Source organism: Galeopterus variegatus, unplaced genomic scaffold, assembly GCF_000696425.1.
Source record: "Galeopterus variegatus unplaced genomic scaffold, G_variegatus-3.0.2 Scaffold612, whole genome shotgun sequence".
Taxonomy (NCBI): domain Eukaryota; kingdom Metazoa; phylum Chordata; class Mammalia; order Dermoptera; family Cynocephalidae; genus Galeopterus; species Galeopterus variegatus.
This window is the reverse complement of record NW_007726723.1, coordinates 419,079-439,229: the sequence shown is the minus strand read 5'-3', so window position 1 is coordinate 439,229 and position 20,151 is coordinate 419,079. Positions and strand designations below refer to the sequence as shown.

Here is a 20,151-nt window from a genome sequence, read left to right as displayed (position 1 = left end):
TAACCCCCCCCCCCCCGCCACCCAGCACTTACACACATAGCAACGAACACAGCAAGACACATACATACAGACTTACATACTCATGTGGAGAGGAAATTAAAAAGATGGATTATGTAATATAAAAGAGTTATTCATATGGCCATACGCTGATTAGCAGAAATTTTGCATTTCAAGCAAAACCACCTTCACCTGCTGCTTGTGCTTCTTGTGATCATAAAGGCCAAAGGAGGAATCTGTTGCCATAATCTGCCATTTCTGGCTCTAGTGGGAATTGAGAAGAGAATGAGGAGGCTGCACAAACCTTGGCTTCGTGTCTTGGCTATAAACGCTATGTGTGTACTGCTGGGGAGAACCCTGGAGAGATGGAACCAAGTGTAGGAAATGCGGTGACTTGAATGAAGAGAGACAAAGAAAGTGCTGAACTACTTTTTCTAGGAATACACATTTGCTCCAAGTTACTTATGCAGTTCTCTGTTTAATCAGAAAGACAGGGGAGAACCTAACCCTGGAGCTGGGGAAACTTGAGTGTCACAGACCTGACTTCTGTTCTCTCTCCTGGACTCCCTGGTTCATTTCAGTTATTATGAAACTTTGAACACGTCAGTTAACTTCTTTGGGGCTCTGTTACCTACTATAAATTGAGAAGATTGGACTAATAGTTTCTGTGGGCCTTTCTAGCTGTGACAATTTGATGCTCCTGGTTGCAAACGCTTTAAAATTGAACATTTGAATAGTTTTCTTTTAAAGAAACCCCTTCCTGCATCTGAAAACATCACATCCACAGAGCTATCTCTGTTTTACTTCTAAACATAATTTCTGTGCTTCAGGTCATAGTGACAATATCCTTAGCTTGATTGCTTGAGCTTCTTAAATGTCTGGAGATTATCATGGGCAGTTTGACTGTCCCTACTATAAGTTATGTTTTTTACATGTCGAAAAATTGGTATAGCCTGGTGCAGTTATTAAAAAGGTAGTCTAACTTTAGTATGAAGAGTGTTTATCACTTTAAGAATCATTAAAAACCGTTTAGGTTGATATGCTTTATATTTTTCATTTAGTAATTTCATAAGATGACTTTTGAGAACATAAATTTTCTTCTATGCAGAAAGTTGCCCCTGAGAGTGCTTATAACATACACATTTAGCTTTAGTTTTTATACTGGCATTCATGTGGCTTCTTATTAGGAACTGTTTCTCCTGCCCTATATCTGTGGTCCGACTCACTACTTTTTCTGAAGGACAAGCAAACTGAGCGAGTTCCAGAGGGCAGCTCTCTGTTTCATAAGGGATCATTCTACTTCTACATAACTTTTCCAGCTACATGTAGTTCAGTGACAAGGACAACTTTCTGGATGCCTTTCAGGAGACTTGACCAATGTTTGACTATCTGTTTTAACCGAGTAAATTATAAACCACGTGTGGAGGCTCAGCTGATGAAGTGACGCAATCCGACTCACCTTCTGAGATTTTTTTCTCTGTCCTTGGCGTCAAAGAGATTTGAAGGTGTATACTGCTTGTCGCTAGATAGGCAGAGGAATAGTGCATTTCATTCATGCTTATTATTTTCTTCCTTTTTAAAAATCATTGTTATATGGATATTATCAGAATAGATTCTGAATAACAGAATAGTAAAATTGCATTCTGTCCACAGACATCTCTGTCTGTGAGCAAGAGTTGCAGGATATTTCATCAGAAACTGAAATCAAGGACCAATTTCACATCCTGTGTAGGTCCTTTTATAGAGCTGATTTAATTTTAACTTCGATTTATAAGTTTTAAGCCAAACTGTTTTTGTCGTATTTGTACCTCTGAAGGAGATTAAATGGTGCCTTTTGGTTTTATAGCAATTTGGTAATTTATTAAGTGCTTTTCATACTAGTTTCCCTTTTGATCATATAGATAATGGTTTTTCTCTCAACTGATAAAAGGATACCTGTATTTTCTTTTTTATTGAAAATAGAAGAGCCTGGAATAGGCTGTTTCCAAGGTGAGGAAGTTGTTATCATCGCAGGAGGAGCTTTTACCTTGCTGGCATCCTTGGTGTTGAGGATGAAATCAGTGAGAGGAAGGTAGTGAGGCGTACGTAGACTTACTTTCACATCTCCATGTGCTGAGGTTGTGCTATACTGTGATGCCTCTTTTTAGATATCTGCTTTCAAGGCAGGCAGGTGCTTATGGGAAAGATGTGGCAGGGAGATCTTCCTCCCTCTTCAGTCAATGTGCCATCTTTTGGATGTTGCCTAGAAAACCTCACTTTCTTTCCACTACTAGTTTTGTGCCTAGATTCCACATGAATATTAGATTAATGTTGTTGTTCACTGTGTAGTTCTATATAACTGACCACTTATTCGTTGATTTATTCATTTAACTAAAAATTGAGCAACTGCTGTGTACCAGACTTCAAAAGTATTTTCATTTAAATGGTTGTATTTGATTTTACAGCAATGGTGTGCAGTACATGATATTATCTGTACTTTATAGATGAAAAAACAGAGTCTCAAAGAGGTTACAACTTAATCTAAGATGATTTTTTAAAGAGGAAGCAGTAATGAAATAGATAAACAGGTAGAAAAATGTTTAAAGTTGCTCTGGTAATTAAAGAAATGTATATTAAAACCTTCAAAGTACCATTTTTCACCTATTTTTAAAAATTGTAATAGCTGGTACTGAAAAAAATGTGGTAAAACTAGTACTTTAATATTCCTGGTATCATTTAAATTGGTCTGAAGAAACATAGTATATTTTGTTTAGAGATACATAATTTTTGCCAGATTGCCTCCTCTTAGGGATTAATTCAAAATATGGTTTAAAATATAAAGACATACACATGTCTGTATTGATAGTAGTGTTATATTCATAATAGAATATTGGAAGCCACTTGAGTGTCCAACAGTACCACGTGGAATGATTAAATAATTTTGTACCACCTTCTTGATAGAAAATTTTGCATCCATTAAGAATAATAAATGTGAAGAATATATGTACTAACACAGGAGAATGTGTATAATGGAAGTGAAAAATTCAGGTTGTAAAATTGTATGCATAATCTTACTATATGAAGAAGGATTGGGAGAGAATATCTGGAATGATAATTGGATTAGCACTGAAAAATGATGGTGATTTTTTTCCTTTTATCTTCTTTATTTACAAAATATTTGCTATGGTTAGTATATTATTTTTTTTTTTTTTTTTTTTTAACAATACACATTTGTTATCTCTCCGGATAACAAATTTATTATCTCTATGGGTCAGGAATCTGGACATGTCTCATGTATGAATGGTAATCCAGGGAGCCTCTGCTTAGGGTCTTACAAGACTACAATCAGGTTGTCAGCTGTGCTGTGTTCTCATCAGCAGGCTTGAGTGGGAGAAGAATCTGCTCCCAAGCTCATTCAGGTTGTTGGCAGAATTCAGCTGAGGGCTCCACATTTTTTGGTCCTAGAGGCTGCCCACAGTTCTCTGCCACGTGGACCTCTACATACACTGTTCACAACATGGCTGTTTGTTTTTTCAAGGCCAGTTGAAGTGCCTCTTTCCAGTTACAGAGTCTGGTATGTTACATTTTTAATTAAAAGCCTTTTAAAAACATCCTTCCTCAGTGTCACACAACAAAGCAGGATTTGAACCTAATACTTCCCATCACATTACAATGATCCTTGTTAATTTGTGGTTCTGATATCAGATGGGCTCTCAGACAACCACTCCACGTAGTAATGATATAACATTTATGGAAGGATTACTATGTACACTGTTCAAATTTTTGAGATTTATTTACTCAAGTAATCCTCACTGTGGTCATTTTGTAGCTGTTCTTATTATTCCCATTTTACAGATGAGGAAATTGAGGCACAGAGGCTAAGAAACTTGGGCAAGTTCACAACAGTAAATGGTCGAACCAAGATTTTCACCTAATTAATATGAATTCAGATACCACCCTCTTAACCACTAGGCTTTACTGCCTTTCTAGGTAATGGGTTGGGGTAGAAAGTGTTCTGGCCTAAGTATGTAAAGACCTGGGTTTGGGTTCCTGCTTTAGTCCGCAAATAAACTTGAACAACTCTCATTTCCTGTATGGTCATGTGCCACGTAATGATGTTTCCATCAGTGATGGACCACATAGAGGATGGTGGTTGGAGCCATATGCTATACTGTATAGGCTGATAGGTAGTAGACTATACTATCGAGGTTTGTGTAAGTACATTCTATGGTGTTCAAACAAAGACAGAATCGCCTTATGATGTGTTTCTCAGAACCTATCCCTGTCATTAAGCAACACACGACTGTATTTGTAAAGTAATGTAAGCAATATATCTTCCCTCTCTAACTCATGACCTATTAAAAACATTCCTTGCAAACTATAAAGTGCTTTCAAGTGTGAGTTGCATTATGCTTTCTCTTGGGAAGCAATAGTATACTTTAAAATAAGCAGTGGATAGAATGGATAAGTTGATGGATTGTAGATTAATTCAGTCATCCAGGCAAGTATCTCATAAGTCCTATGACTTCCTATGGGTCAATTTCTTTAATTTTTTTATTCAAGAGACATGGAGTAAAACAGCACAATTTTCAGAGGCATGTAAGTACTTGCCTCATGATATGGTCTTTGTCCACTCAGCACGAGTTCATAAAAAATCATTTAATAAACAACATGCGAGGCCTTGTGGGCCATTTCTCGGCAATTTGTTTTATAGAGATAAGAAACATCAGCCTGACAGCAGATCAGATGGAAGTGGGTCCAGAGCATGTGGAACAAAGACCCAACATCAGTTCAGCAATCTGGGCAATAATACAGGGAAGTGCTCTTTGAAAGTGGGTAAAGCAGATTCAGTTTAAAAGACTGGAATCTTTTTAGCAGGCCCCCAAATGTAACCACTTTTTTTTCATATCCCCTGAAAATGTGTGCTTTGACTGTGGAGAATATTTTGTGGAAAAATCAGGTGGCCCTAGAGGTCATATTTGATCGTTCTTCTGTGTGAAGTTTCTGAGGCCTGGTTCATCAGAACCTTTGTTAGGTGTGGAAAGGTTGGTGGAAAGCAGAGAACTTGGAGTATGTCGTGGGGAGCCCTATCTCCTTCGGTGTTATGGTCATTCCATTGATTCCTGCTCTGCTCTCCCTGCCAAGTTGCCTTGGGTACACCGAGGTCTACAAGGAAATAGCCCCTAGCACACCCAGCTCCAAGGTTTCCATGAAATATTTCTCTCTGCTCAGAGAGGTAAGGTTGTGGCTATCAGTTCAAATGTCCTTTTTATTTGATACTTTCTTCCTTACCTCATGTCTTTATGGGGTGATGGCCAATTTAACTTTGAAGAAATGGAACACTTCAACCCTTTTAGTATTTCAAATATAAGTTTTTCATTTTAAAGTGAGTCTTTCCTATCATATTACCTACAAATTTACGTTAAGTTCTACGAGATATGAACTAATGAAAGGCTATAAAGATAATTATTTTTCAGTTCTCTGTATTCTGACTTCTTACCATTATTAATTTCATTAGACTACTAAGCTATTAGATGGGACAGCCAATAATGACCTGAAAATCTAGTCATTTTTCCTCAAAATGTAGCTTCAGGGCATAGGATTCCACATACAAAACTCAGTTTTCCATTGAAGTGAGACTGATAGCTTCACCCAGAAATAGGAGTTATAAGACTGTTTAAAGAGTGTTCTGCTAGGCCAACAGGTCTATCCTGTCAGGCTTCACTGGTTGCCAATGCATGGTCATTTGGAGGAAGTAAATGGATCGAGAGTGTGTACTTTGCCTCCCTGTGGTGTTGTATGAGGATTTGGAATGTGGCCACTAGAGTGCTGCATACTGTCAGCCAACCCAGACAATTGTGTTCCGAGCACCAAGGCACAGGGGAAGAGCATGGCCCTATTGGGTGTATGTGCTGTGGAGCAGATTCCAGCTCAGCTACATACTGTCTGTGTGACATGGGTGACTTAGTAAACCTCTGTAACCCACTCTTTCTGATCTGAAAATTGGGAGTAAATAATACCCTGCCTGGTAGATAATGTATGTGGAGCTTGAGGTGCAATACCGGCTTCCAGCAAGTACTTAATAGTATAGTAGGAGCTACCACAGTTATCTCAGATATTCATCCATTCATCAAACAGTTATTCCATGTGTCCTATATGCTAGGCACTGGATTAAAAAATGCTTCATTTTCACACACTCACACACACAACCAATTTTGCTATAGGGCAGACACCAATTGCTAACACAACCAATTTTGATATAAGGCAGAAATCATGGCAGGAAGAAAAGATCATGCTTGTCTTATTAGTGACCTCCCTGAGGGCTGTCCCTGGGTAAGTCAAGACATGATTGAGTGTTTGAACTGGACGTCAAAGCCAAAGACTTCATTTCTGGGTGACATTTTCAAAGGAGAGAATAAGAAAAAACAAAGTGATTTAATGAGAGAATGGTCACTTTTTTTTGTGATGATTATGCTTCGTTTTGCAGTTTGCTGAGACAATTCAAAGATTAATTTAAAACTTTTCATCCTCAGAATTATTGGTTTATATTTTGTTAATCATGAAAGCAAGCTTTTGGATAACGAGGACATTTACGAATGGAGTACTTGTAGGAGGAAGCCTATCTCATGAAACTAAAGATAGACATGGCTAATTTTAGTGACTAGGTGAGGTGTTTTTCCAAAAGGCTGTAGTTGGGGTTTGGCAATTCAGTATTTGCTTGCCAGTGACAACATGGTCTCAACCTGGCTGAGAGTGTTGGTCCTGGTGGTTTCTCAGCTGGTGTGAGGAGGGTGGGTGAGCCCCCAGCCCCTCGTCCTCTGCTGCATAGAGCTTATTTCACCACTTCAGCAACTTGCTGCAGCTCTGTCCCTCTTATCTGATTCCTGGTCTTCTCTCCAGTGCCTGCCACTAGTAGCTTTATATCCCCCCAGACTTCTCAGCCTCTCTGCATCCCAATTCTCCCACTCTCAACTTCTCTGTTTCCATTTGTTTTAAGTTTCCTATTTAGACTTTATCATCCCTTAAACTCTTCCTTCAACTCAGTTCCTGTTCATCCTGGCTGAGTTTGTACATGGATTTTTAATTATTCTCTATTTGTAGTGAAAATACTATGTTAAGTGGAGTCAAGGGACCTAGGTTCTTATCACAGTATATTTGCTGTACCTCTAGCATCTGAGCCCCTTCCTCCTCTATAAACTGAAATAATTATATCTACTATAGATGGAAAGTTGTGAGGGTTCATCAGGAGGAAAGCACCAAGCCCCATTGTAGTTGGCCCTTGAGCAATGTGGGTTTTAACTGCACAGGTCCACTTATATACAGACTTTTTTCAACCAACTGTGGATCGAAAACACAGTATTCATGGGATGAGGAACTGTGTATATGGAGGGCCGACTTCTCACACGCACAGGTACTTCGGGACTGTTAGACTTGAGTATCTGCAGATTTTGGTATATGTGGGGGATCCTGGAACCAATGCCCTGTGGATACCAAGGGACAACTTTACTTATATAAGGTAGACATAATGTAAATGGGCACAGATTTTTTTATTTGCTGCAAAGTTTTACACACCCCAGTGGTTAATATTCACATCTTACTTTTCTTAACACATGTTAAGCCTAAGATAGAAAGGTTACCACCATATTCTGTGACTTTGTCTTTAGACACAAAATTCACACGTGAAGCTCATAAATGCTAATAGGTCATTCTCATGTGAACCCGCTGCTTGATTTTTTTTTAGGCCAGTGGTTATTAGTATTCTGGAATGTATTTTTGTTTGTGTGTATACATATATTCACATAAATACATACGTGTTTATTAGTAGCTGAATACACACACATGCACACACACGTATACTATATTCTGTGCTAACTCAAGCAATGTGAACACAGGTATACAAAATTTAGGCTTGATTTCACCTTACCTTTTTATATTACTGTCAAATTCTTTAAAAGAAAACAAGATTATATGAAAATGGCTTACATGGCATTATTAATTGTGTTGAGATTCCAGAAAATACTATCATGAACAGAGTTAGAAATGTTGTAAAGAATAATCTTTAATCTGGTTGGTGTCCTGTGGAGAAGCAAATGCACACCTCTCTCCAGTTCATGTGAAGCTCTCTATGAAGAGGGCTCATGTTGGCTGGCATGGGTAGGGAGGTTAGCACCACTGATGTTAGTATGTGGAATCCAGTTCTCTGCAGAGCTTAGGAGTTCATTCTGTGTTACCATGGTGGGCACTAAGTAAAAGAGGGAGGCTATAAAGGAGGCTTAGCTAAACTTTTCCATTTTATAGGCCACGATTAAGTCCTCTTTTAGTGGTTTCACCTGCAAGGGTGTTCGGTGAGGGGAGATTATCATCATTTTGTCAGTTCTTTGAAGACTATCTCATTAGGTCTTGGTGCTTGACTCCAAAACAGGAAAGGGACAAACAGAACATCAGCAGAACTCAGGCGTGTGTCAGGCTGGTAATTGAGGGAGGCCACATACATATCCACTTTTGATCTAGGGTGCAAGAAAGACCAATCCCATGGGGCTCAAATGGAGACTTTTCTTTTCTCTGACCTCACCCAGCCACTGTCTGGGAGAAGATGAGATTGGTGTAGGAAGTATCTAAGGAAGATCGTCTGAGGTTTATTTTCTTCTAAGTAAATTTTACATTTCCACAGGTTCTAAATTTGTATATCTTTTCTTTTCTTTTTTAATGTGGTTTATCTATATGTTTATGGGATATAGTTGCCCTGTTTTGTAAAACAAATATCACTAACGCTAGGCATTAAGCTCCTGGTTAGTAAGTATAGTTCTGTGTAATTTGTGGCATCTTCCTCTGATGTCAGCTGAAATGAACTTTGTTCAGCAAAATGGTTTGTAAATATTGGTTTGGGTTTGGCAAGAAGAGTGAGCACATCAGTATTTCTGCCTTACCCTGAGTTTATCCAAACAAACCCAACAGTTTTATATTTCAACATCCAGGTGCTAATTGTTTCAGTCACAAGTGTATCCCCATCTGTCCGTGTGGATTAATCATGTGCAGAGCTGTTTGCTTTTAACACTGCCACTCAGCACTCAGGGGGAAAAGCACCCTCTCAGGTGATACCTTGCTTGAAAACCTGGTGGGGTGATTTTAGCATGGGTGATTTTAGTGTAGATGATTTGAATGTTCCTGAAAGCAGGAATGTTAGACAAGGCGCTGATTGTGGTGCAGGAAGAAAGGAACTGACGTGGCTGGAGCCGCTGCAGCCTACCTTTTGCTGAGTGAGCCACATGGGAAAGGAAGCATTGGCCATTGGCTCCGGCAGGACACTTTGGGACCTTGTTCTATGAGCCGTCTGTTCCTCTCTTGCTTTTGGCACAGGCCCTCTCCAGGTTAGCTGGAAGCCTGGCGTCTTTATTTTTAAACTTGCTGTCATTTTCATGCCCTGTGGGAAGAGAAGGTGGAAAGGATCATTTGTTCTCAGGCTAAGCTTCAGAGTTTGGATGCCAAGATATTCCTCAGGCTCGCTGGACTTTTTTAAATAAATGAGAGTGCTAACGAGCCCTAAGCCCCACAATAACAACCTGAAAGGAGTTTGGTCTGTTTAGTGAAAGAAAAAAAAAAAAAAAAAAACTGCAAGAATGTTACCCATGGAAGGTTCAAAGGAATCAGTTGAGTCCTGAGACTACACGTGGTGGAATGTGTATATTTGAGGATTAAGTTGAGCACTTTGGGTCATGGCCTGGGGTTGGACAGAAAGACCAAACAGCAGGCACCCAGGGAGTGGCAGAGCTGACGGAGGGTGTTGGAATTTGCCATGCTTCCCATTGGGCCGTGTCCCTGGGCAGTGTGCACAGGCAGAGGTGAGCCTGCCGCTTGGAGGGTGTGTCTGGAATTGCTGGGCAGCGTCACTACAGGAGAGATCGCCACCGCTGGGCTGGGGCAGGAAAGGCAGGCTTGCTCAGTTTTAACTAGGAGCTGACATTTGGCCTTTGCATCCGATTCAGCTGTCTGTCTTCTAACTGGGCCGATGCGCCCTGGATATGTTGCTTTATGGGATTCAGCTTCTAGATTATCAACTTCTGTATGTGCTCCTTCCTAAAACTATGTGACCTGCCTTAGAATGCTCCTCAGGTCCAGACTTTAAGCCAGCTCTCCTTTCCCACCTCCCCTTCCTAATTGTTTTTTGCCACCTTAGAAAAGGAAAACACACCCTTTACCACACCCTCATTCTTACTCTGATGCATGATCCCAGGGTGGATAAGGGGGTAGATAGTTTTAAATTTTATTTTTGAGATATATGTGCAAAAAGGTTTGAAAACTTCTGATCAGTTTACACTTCCGTGAGTAATCTAAATCAGCACTGTCTGTAGAAATATAATGTAAGCCACAAGTTACAACATTTGTGATTTTAAATTTTCTGGTGGCAACATTAGAAAAAGTAAAAGAAATGGGTGAATTAGTTTTAATAATACATTTTATTTAATCCCATATATCCAAAATATTATCATTTCAACATGTAACCAGTATAAAAAGCTATTAATGAGGCATTTTGTGTGCTTTTTTAAATCTTTAAAATTTGGTTCATGTTTTGCACATCTCAATTCAGATTAGCCACATTTCAAGTGTTCAATAGCCATGTGTAGCTAGTGGCTACTGTATTGGAACAACACAGTTCTAAGTGATAGAAAGCATCCTCCTTAAGTGGACGGCATTTGGGAGCCAGCAAGTTCTTAGACTGATTCGTGTTTGAATCTAAAAAATAACATACCTGAGATTGAAATGCATTGATCAAGAGCAGAAACTCTGGAACCAGACTGAATCCCAGCCTCACCATGTACAAAGGATATTCAAAAAGTTCATGGAAGGATTCATACTATATTTTAATTCCGTTTTTCCATGAACTTTTTGAAGTACGCTCGTATTAGCTGTGAGACCTTGGACAAGTTATTTAACTTCTCTTTGCATTGGTTTCTATATTTAAAAAATGAGAATAGTAATAGTGCTTTCTTTATAATAATTGTATTGAGGATTGAAAAGGCTACTCTATATAAAGCACTTAGAGAAGTGTCTGGCATCTGGTACTTAGGTTTTACTATTATTATTATTATTTATAGTAAAACCTAACAAGGTAGCCATGACATGGTGGCAAAACTCTAGATTCGTTTGTCAGAAGATCTGTGCTTGAGATCTCCTTCTGCCATTAATCACTTTGTGTTTTAAGTTTTCTGAGCCTCAGCTTTCACATGTTTAAATGACTAACACCTCCTATCACCCAGAATACTGTGCTGGGTCAATAAATATTAAAATGTTATATCGTGGCTACCATTTTTAGGAATCTTCATTTTTGCCAGTGTAATACTTACATGTATTTTCTCATTTCATCTTTACAACAACTATTTGAGGAAGATGTTTTTACCCCTGTTTTACATTTGAGGAAAGCAAGGCTCAGTAACTGGCCCAGGTCACGGTGTTGTGCGGGGGCAGAGCTGGAATTTAAATGCAGGAGTGTCTGACTCTGAAGCCCTTGAACACAGCTACATGCTATTGCCGAAGTACATGCCATGATTATTATTAAGATGTGCAGTTTAGTTCATATGAAACTAAAATCTGAGTTAAACAAGGTGGCCTTCCTGTTTCCCCCATATGGCAGACTAAGCTAATGTGAAATATGTGATAAAAACAGGCAGAAATGTGAAATAAATATAGCAAATATTTCCTTAAATGCATAACCAAACTTGCAATAAAGAAGAGGAATTAACCATTAGACAGTCAAATCAAGGAGGGAAAAAAAAAAGTTACAAAGTGGTAACTTCACACCCAATAGGAAGGCTGTAATCAAAAAGTCAGATGATAACAAATATTGGTGAGAGTGTGGAGAAAGCAGAACCTTCGTCCATTGCTGGTGGGAATGCACAAAGGTACAGCTGCTGTGGAAAGCAGTTTCTCTCACAGTTACTTAAGTGATTAAATATGGAGTTGCCATGTGACCCAACAGTTCCTCTCTTAGGTGTGTACCTAAGAGAATTAAGCACAAGTGTCCACATAAAGACTTGTACATGAGTGTTCATAGCAGCATAATTCAGAACAGCCAAGAAGTGGGAACAATCCAAATGTCCATCAACTTATGAATGGATAAAAAGAAAAATTGTGTATCCATACAATGGAATATTATTCATTGTTAAAAAGTAATGAAGTACTGACACATGCTACAACATGGATGAACCCTGGAAACATGCAAAGTGAAAAGAAGCCAGTCACAAAGGACTACGTGTTGGATAGTTTGGCTTATATGAAATGTCTGGAATAGGCAAATTGATGGATACAGATAGTAGATTAGTGGTTGCCTAAGGCTGGTGGGGAGGGAGAGTGGGGGTGACTGCCAATGGTAGGGGATTTCTTTTCGGGGTGATGGAATTGATTGTGGTAATGGATACACAGTTCTGTGAATGTGCTGGTCCATATGGGGATCTGAACCCTTGACCTTGGTGCTGTAAGGCTGTGCCCTAACCAACTGAGCTAATCAGGCAGCCCATGCTGGAACATTGAATTGTACACTTAAGTGAGTCAGTTGTATTGCAAGTGAATTGAACTTAATAAAGTTGCTAAAAAGAAAGAAAAAGAAAAGAAAAGAAAAGTCAAGGAAACTTCCAGGTGCCAGAAATGAAGACTGTTGGAGCTTGAGCTCTTTCTGCCATGAAGGGTTGGGAAGGGGAAAGCAGGGGAAGGCGTTTTCCCCAGTGAAGGCTGAGGGCTTCAGATTTTGTTTGTTTAAATTGAGTTTTTATTTTTCAATGAACGTCACACTGTAGGAATTTTTTAAAAATCCAGTTGTTTTATGCTTATAACAAAGCTGCAGCCCTGTACCCACTGTCCCAGCCTCCGTCCTCCTATCCAGGGCAGCCGCTTTCTGTGATCTCCTTGCTGTCCATATTTCTGCCCTTCTCTGAGTTCACTGCTATGGCTTGATATTTCTATTCTACATGGGGCCTGTTGCCTTTGCTCCGTAGAAGAGGAGCAATGGGCTTTCACACACCCTCTCCTCCTCTCTCACAACACGTGCTTCCCAGACCAAGCAGGACAGTTTCACAGCGTGAGGGATTCTGGGCATGAAGAAAGTGAGCATTTGGATCCCAAACATGTATGAGACCAGGCCCAGGGCTTCAATACTCAGGATAAATTTTTATTTTCCTCATGTGGAGTCCAGGCTGAGACCAGCTTCCTGGTCAGCACCCTGAGTCCATAAGTAGATTTTTTTTTTTTTTTTAAACGGCTCAGTTTAATATAGGGAATCTCAGTTCCTCCTCCTGCCTTGCAAGGCCCAAAGTTTGATCTCTTGTCTCTGTTCTAATTTGACAAATATTTACCCACTTCGTCCTGACTCCCCACTAAGGTGATAATAAACTAACAAAAAAGGCAAAAATACAAAAGGATGAGAGAATGGGAGAGGAAGTGACAGAACAACAATATAAAAACTGGAATTTCTGGTAGAAATGTGAGAAACCCCAAAGCAAGCCAAATGGTTCTGCAGATCCGTAGAAAGGCTCTGGAATGAGAGGCATCATGTGACTCTGAAGCAGGACTGGCCAAGTGCTGGTACAAGGAGCATTTCGCTAGACCCCAGACTCCTCCCTCCCTGCACTGCCTCACAAAGCCTCAAGATGGTGATGAACTTTCTGGAAAGGTTGACTGGAAGGATTCTGAGATCAGGGATACCAGGCAAAGCTGGAGGAGGGGGCAGGGAATAACCAGAGCAAAAAAAGGGAGGGCGGTGAGCGAAAGTCTGAGAACAGAAAAATGAGACCATGGTTCCCCGCCCCAGATCTGCTCTCAGGACGTTGGCATCCAATCTTATTGACCCATTCATCTGCTTGGAAGATCCCTCCCTGGGGCCTCCAGCTATTTCAAGAGAAAGAACTTGCAGATCCTGATGTCTGGGGGACAGACCAGACAAATAAATCTCCCACAGCTAAGCCCAGCAGCTAGAAAAGCCTGCCCATGCCCATAGCAGCATTTCCAGCCAGCCTTTTGTGTCTCACTCTTACGTGTGAATCGACAGTCAGAGATGACCAGAGAATCGAGGAAAGCCCAAAATGAATGACAGAGACCATACTCTCTCACACACACGTGTGCATATGCACACACACACGCAAGCAAACAAAAACAATATAGAGAAAAACAGAGAACAGAAGAAAACCAAAAACTGGCATTAATATCTTTAGAGAAACGAGATTGACAGAATGGCTCTGATCCACAGGGCCCCCAGGGATGCCATCCCCGGAGGCCACCAGGGGGCCGTTGCCGGTGCTGCTAGATCTGCTGGAAGCTCCTGCTACTCCTGCTGCTGCTGCTGCTGAGTGGGGGCTGAGCTCACGTCCTAGTGAAGCATGTCGTCCTTGCCGGCAGCTCCTGGGATCTTTTCCAATTACCTATCTCGTGACCTGCATGCGAGGGGTCTGTGACCCAGCCCAACCTATGGGCTAACATATATAATAACCCTTTGATGCAGGGGCTATTATTGCCCCCATTTTACAGTCAAGGAAACTGAGGCACAGACAGGCTAAGTAACTTGTCCAGGCTTACACAGCTAGTATCTAAGTACTGAAAGGACAAAAACATGCTTGGGAATATTAGTAGTACACTTCAAAGAGAAGAAACAGGATGGCCTGGGAGCATGGAACTTGTAATTTGTAACAACTTCTTTTAAAAGAGAGATCTGAAGCAATTGTGGCCAATCTGGGTGTCACACTATTTTTTTTTAAGACTTTATTTTTTTAGAGCAGTTTTAGATTCACAGCAAAATTGAGAGGAAGGTACAGAGATAGCTAATAAACCCCTTACCCCCACGCATGCATAGCTTCCACCGCTATGAACATCCCCCTCCTGAGTGGCACATTTGTTACAATTCATGACCCTATATTTACCCGTCGTTATCACCCAGACACCAGAGTTTACATGAGGTTTCACTCTTGGTGGTGTACATTCTGTGGGTTTGGACAAATGTTTAATGACATGTATCCATCATTATAGTATCATACAGAGAAGTTTTACTGCCCTAAAATTCTTCTGCCCTGCCTATACATCCCTCTGTCTACCCTCACCCCTGGCAACCACTGATCATTTTACTTTCTCTATAGTGTTGCCCTTTCTAGAATGTCATTTAGTTGGAATTGTTACCAGCCTCAATGAGTCTGTTTCTCAGTGAGCGCGATGCGTCCGGGACCAGAAGTCTGGATAGGAAGTTTTATTAGTTGTCACAAGCAAGGAGAACACTAGCGAGTGCTCCCAAAGCAGTGTCTCCCTGAAAGGAGGGTTACAACTTCTTTTATTGAGGATCAACATGAATATACATAAGCTTTATTGAAGTCATTACATGTAGAGTGAAGTGTCTGCCTGCACAGGTGCAGTTAATTCATCACCATGGGGCTGGCCCCGTGGCTCACTTGGGAGAGTGCGGCGCTGGTAGCGCCGAGGCCGCAGGTTCGGATCCTATATAGGGGTGGCCGGTGTGCTCGCTGGCTGAGTGTGGTGCAGACAACACCGTGTAGAGGGTTGCGATCCCCTTACCGGTCAAAAAAAAATCATCACCATGTTATGCTAATTAGTAATTATACCGCCCCTGGGGAGAGATTTAGTATTGTAATGAGCAAAGTTTACTCTAGGTCTAGATTGTTAGCCTCGAAACTTGGTGGGTCTAGTCTTAACTGGTTTCTGCTGGTTTTGTGGTCAGGAGCTTCCCTTCTCAATTCCCTGGAACTGGCTGATCTAATGACTAACCCTCATCAGTCCCCTCCTACCTTGATCCTCTGGGCTAACAGAGTCAAACAGTCTGTAGTTTTTTCAGATTAGCTTCTTTCACTTGGTAATAAGCATTTGAGTTTCCTTCACGTCTTTCCATGGCTTGATAGCTCATTTCTTTTTATCACTGAAAAATATTTCATTGTCTGGATATGTTACATTATTTTTAAATCTTTGTATGTTTAAATATTTCATAACTCTTGGTGACTAAACCTGTAAGCTTGGAAACAATCATTGCTGAGTACCCAGGGCTGTGGGGCTGACTAATAGAGGCGTAGATTCTGTGAATCAGTGAGTATGTTCTTCACTGGCCTTCAGCAGAGCACCCTCTCCTTTAATGTTTTGCATGTACTTTTCCAGATATTATTGGTAGTGTCCTGTGATGTGGGGCCAGGGTGGGCACAGCACTGTGACCTCAGACAGAAGGACAGTGCTCTGAACCAGAGCGCTGCCAGAAGGGCTTCAGTTCCCCAGCTGCTCATTAGGTCGCCAGAGCTTTCCAGCTCAGGGCAGACATTTGGAAGGAAGATTTTGGAATCTTGGCTAAACATTTTCACAATATGGTTTTCTTCAGTAGGCCTTTTTGCTGGGCATCTCAGTTTTATTTTCTTCATCATTGCAATCATCTATGACTCAGAATTTAGCCACTTGTGCTTTTTTGTGTGGTTCTTACATTGCGAGAAATCAGAGTGAACCCTCGGTTCACCGGTGTCTTTGGGTTCAGAGCATCTGATAAATATTGTTGTTAATGGTTGCCGTGTATTTTGAAGAGTTAACAAAGTTGCATCAGAGAGTTTAGAGTTAGAAGGATATAATTTAGTACAGCTTTCCTATTTTAAAAATGAAGAAATTGAGGCTCAAAGAGTTGAAAGACTGCAAAATTACACAGCTAGTTACTGACGGAGTTGAGAATAGTAGGTGGGGTTCCCTCCTCCCTGCATGTGTTTATTGCATCACAGTACAGTAAAATATGCTTGAACTAAAACCAAAAACAAAAACTGTGGATCAAGGACCAGCCCATGGCTCACTCGGGAGAGTGTGGTGCTGATAACACCAAGGCCATGGGTTCAGATCCCATATAGGGATGGCTGGTTTGCTCACTGGGTAAGCGTGGTGCTGACAACACCAAGTCAAGGGTTAAGATTCCCTTACTGGTCATCTTTAAAACAAACAAAAAAACTATGGATCATTATTTAATTTTCATTGGTTGATTTATAAGACTTTTCAAAAGGGCTTTATAGGGATAAAACCCATAAACTTTGGAGTGCGATATATGTGATATGTAGTCAGAACACTAGCTCTAAAGCTTTTTTATGCTTTATGTTAAATAAAAGACAGTCTCTTGAGGTGAAAATTACTTAAGTGTTCATAATATTATAGATGTGTTTACACACCTCCCTTAGTTGTGTAAATTATAGATATAGGGATCCTAGGCTTCTTTATTTTCAATCAAAGGCAAACCCCCTAACCTGATGCCCTAGAATCAGATCAGTGCTATAGATCTTATTTTTAAGTTCACAAGCTTTACTCTGGGTGGGGGTTGTTGGCAAGAGGAATTTGATCATTTCCTTTTAAGACTCTTAGAATAGTTCTGTTTTGCGTTTTTACAACAGTCCTAATCTGAGTGGTTGGGTGATGGAGAGTTCTAATTGGGTAGGTACTGGAGTTAATTATAAGATTTTTCCTCTACAGCACTCTTAACTCAAGTTCTCCTTAGTGGCCTATTTTTAATAGCTTTCCTGAAAAGTTAAATAGATGTTCTTTGCTAGAATTTACTATGATAGCATTTAATGATTTTCATTAATATTAGGATTTAAACTTTATAAATCTAATACTTGTAAACAGATAAGCATCCCCCATGACCAAAGGTGGTAGAAGATCCTTACTTGAAATGGTTCAATAGACTTAAGTTTAGTAATCTTGAGTATTTATTTTGACTTGTCTTCCAGAAAATATCTGCTACTGCAAAAGAATTAATAACAAACTACCTGAAAAATATGAGCAAATGTAAAATGAGAGATCACTTTAATTTCACTTCTATAACATGATTTATCTTGCAGTGTGTGAACTTAAATCTCCCTCCATGAGTGATTTCCTGTGGGGTCTGGAGAACTCTGGCTGGTTAAGGCACATTAAGGCTATCATGGATGCAGGAATCTTCATTGCAAAGGTATGTGATTATAGACAAAATAAACTAGCGGGCAGACCAGCAAGCCACTCTGACTTCAGAATAGCCATCCTGTTTCCTCTCCATGGACTCCCGTGTACTAAGCTGCACTGCACTGAATGCGTAGATGGCTTTGCAGACCTCCACATAGTTTGCCCTCTGAAGATGTGATTTTGTGAAAGAGAATACACAGCTCAGTTCATAGTATGTCATCACGGTGGTCAAATGGTAAAATTTTTCCACAATATTCTCTCTTCCATTAGGCTTGATCCTGGCTGGAGGAAAGGATTTTCTGCAGGAGAGTACAACCAAATGTGTCACTTCAGTGGTAGGGACTTGAGGCTTCTATCCAATAGATCCTTCTTTCTAGTCATGGTATAAGCAAAAGTCATGTTCCTGTAGCTGGTAGGTAGATTCCACTCTGCCATAGGAAGGATCTGTCATTCAAGCTGTTTTTGAATGCATCATCTATTATGTTGTTCAGTGTTTTTTCTTTATAAGTTTCTCTCAGATTTATACCTAAAGAGAACCATATCTTTTGTGATGACAGGGTATACTCCCTCTTATTAGATAACCAGTTATTCAACAGATTTTGTGCCAGGTACTGTTCTAGGTACTGCAGATGCAGTGCTGAATAAGCCAGATCAAGTCTGTTCCCTCACAGAACTTACATTCTGGTGTGGGAGACAGAAAATTAATAAACAGATAAAAATAGAATTTCATGTAGTGATAGATGCTGTGATGAAATCTCCACTGTGTTTCCCAATTTATGTTTCCTGCCAAGATATTTAGCTAAGAGTCATGTGTACATTGGCAATAGCAAATAGAAATTTTTTTCTTAGGGATTTTCTGGCATGATTTTTACCTTTGTTTTCTCCTTCTTCCCCAATCTTTGGTCCCAGTACTTGGCTCTTATCCTTTTATCTGCAACTTCGTAGTTTTGTGATGACTTTTGTGCCTTTTCCTTTGTGGAAACGATTGGGACCAGTAGCAACACCAGAATTCCAGTAAGGCTTAATGTGGAAACCTGGAGTGGAAGAAAGAGGGTTGAAGGAGGGCTAGGGAATATGTCTGCATCGGAAGCATACTTTTATATAATACATATGCTTATTTGAGGTGACTTGAGTGGTGGCTTGCAGATACAAGGGAAGGAGAGGAAAAGCTTCAGCTCCCAGAACAAAGCCACTCCTTGGCTCTGCCCTAACTAGTTGGGGCATAAACACTGAATAAATGAATGAACAGTTTTGTTTCCTTCTGTAAGTATATAACCAAACCTAGTTCTGATGAGAGATTTTTCTTTTTTATGGCCATTCTTTGTGACCATTTGCCAATCCTGTGGTTTTCAGGCAATTTCTGAGGAAGGGGCGAGTGTGCTTGTGCACTGTTCTGATGGCTGGGACAGAACTGCTCAGGTGTGCTCAGTGGCGAGCCTCCTGCTGGATCCGCACTACCGGACGCTGAAGGGCTTCATGGTGAGTGTGGCAGCCGGGCTGCTCCCAGGGGCACTGCCTTGACCATGAATGCACATCTCTTTTGGCAACTATTGGCAGCTTTTTTTTTTTTTTTTTGTTCTCAGCAGTGTTGTTTTTCTCTTAGTAGAATCAGCAAGGTTAATTAAAAGGGAAAAGGTAAAATAGGCTTGAAGTAAAAAGGTGAATTTCTGGGATATTGAAACCAATTCAAATTAATGCTATTGAAATGTGAATTTGGGGGCAAATATAAAATATATTTAGTAGTTTTTAAAACAGTGAGTTTTGTATATTATTTGCTCATTAGTATTTTAACTTTGAGATAACCTGAATATTTAACAGAAAACACTTTTCAGAAAAAATATTTGGAGAAAAAAATTTTCTATGTTGTGTGTGCAAAAAGTCCTTAGGAGGAAAAACTGTTTTCACTTCCAGGTTTTATATTTTTTAGTCCTTCACTACTCTGGATGAAAATACTGAAATGTCCCGGTGTTTTTGTGTTCTTTACTGAAATTCCGAATACAGCTTCTAGAGTTTGAACCTTTTAGGTGTGTATCAGAATGCAAGATTTTGCTTCCAGCTACAGACTATTTGTTGCAGTTGCCTAGGGTGGTGAAGTTTTGGCTAAGCTGGTACAACTTCCTTAAAATGAGTGCAGGGGACTTCTTAGAGACTAGGAGATAACCCAGTACCTGTCACTCGAACCATGATTTGGTAGAAAGTGCTTCAGTGAATCCTGAATTCGTGCTAGGAACAGATGCTGAC

At 40.2% G+C, this 20,151-nt stretch overlaps 1 protein-coding gene across 2 annotated transcripts in view; it reads left to right on the top strand.

The window, feature by feature from the left end:
- The window catches only part of MTMR7 (myotubularin related protein 7), a 107,167-nt gene that overhangs the window by 70,891 nt on the left and 16,125 nt on the right, over positions 1-20,151 (top strand). The window contains exons 8-9 of one of the 2 annotated variants that reach the window (XM_008570546.1): positions 17,811-17,920; positions 19,264-19,389. In XM_008570546.1, coding sequence (XP_008568768.1) covers positions 17,811-17,920; positions 19,264-19,389 — 236 coding nt within the window. The remainder of the gene's footprint in view (positions 1-17,810; positions 17,921-19,263; positions 19,390-20,151) is intronic. The other variant, XM_008570547.1, reaches the window with a different exon arrangement.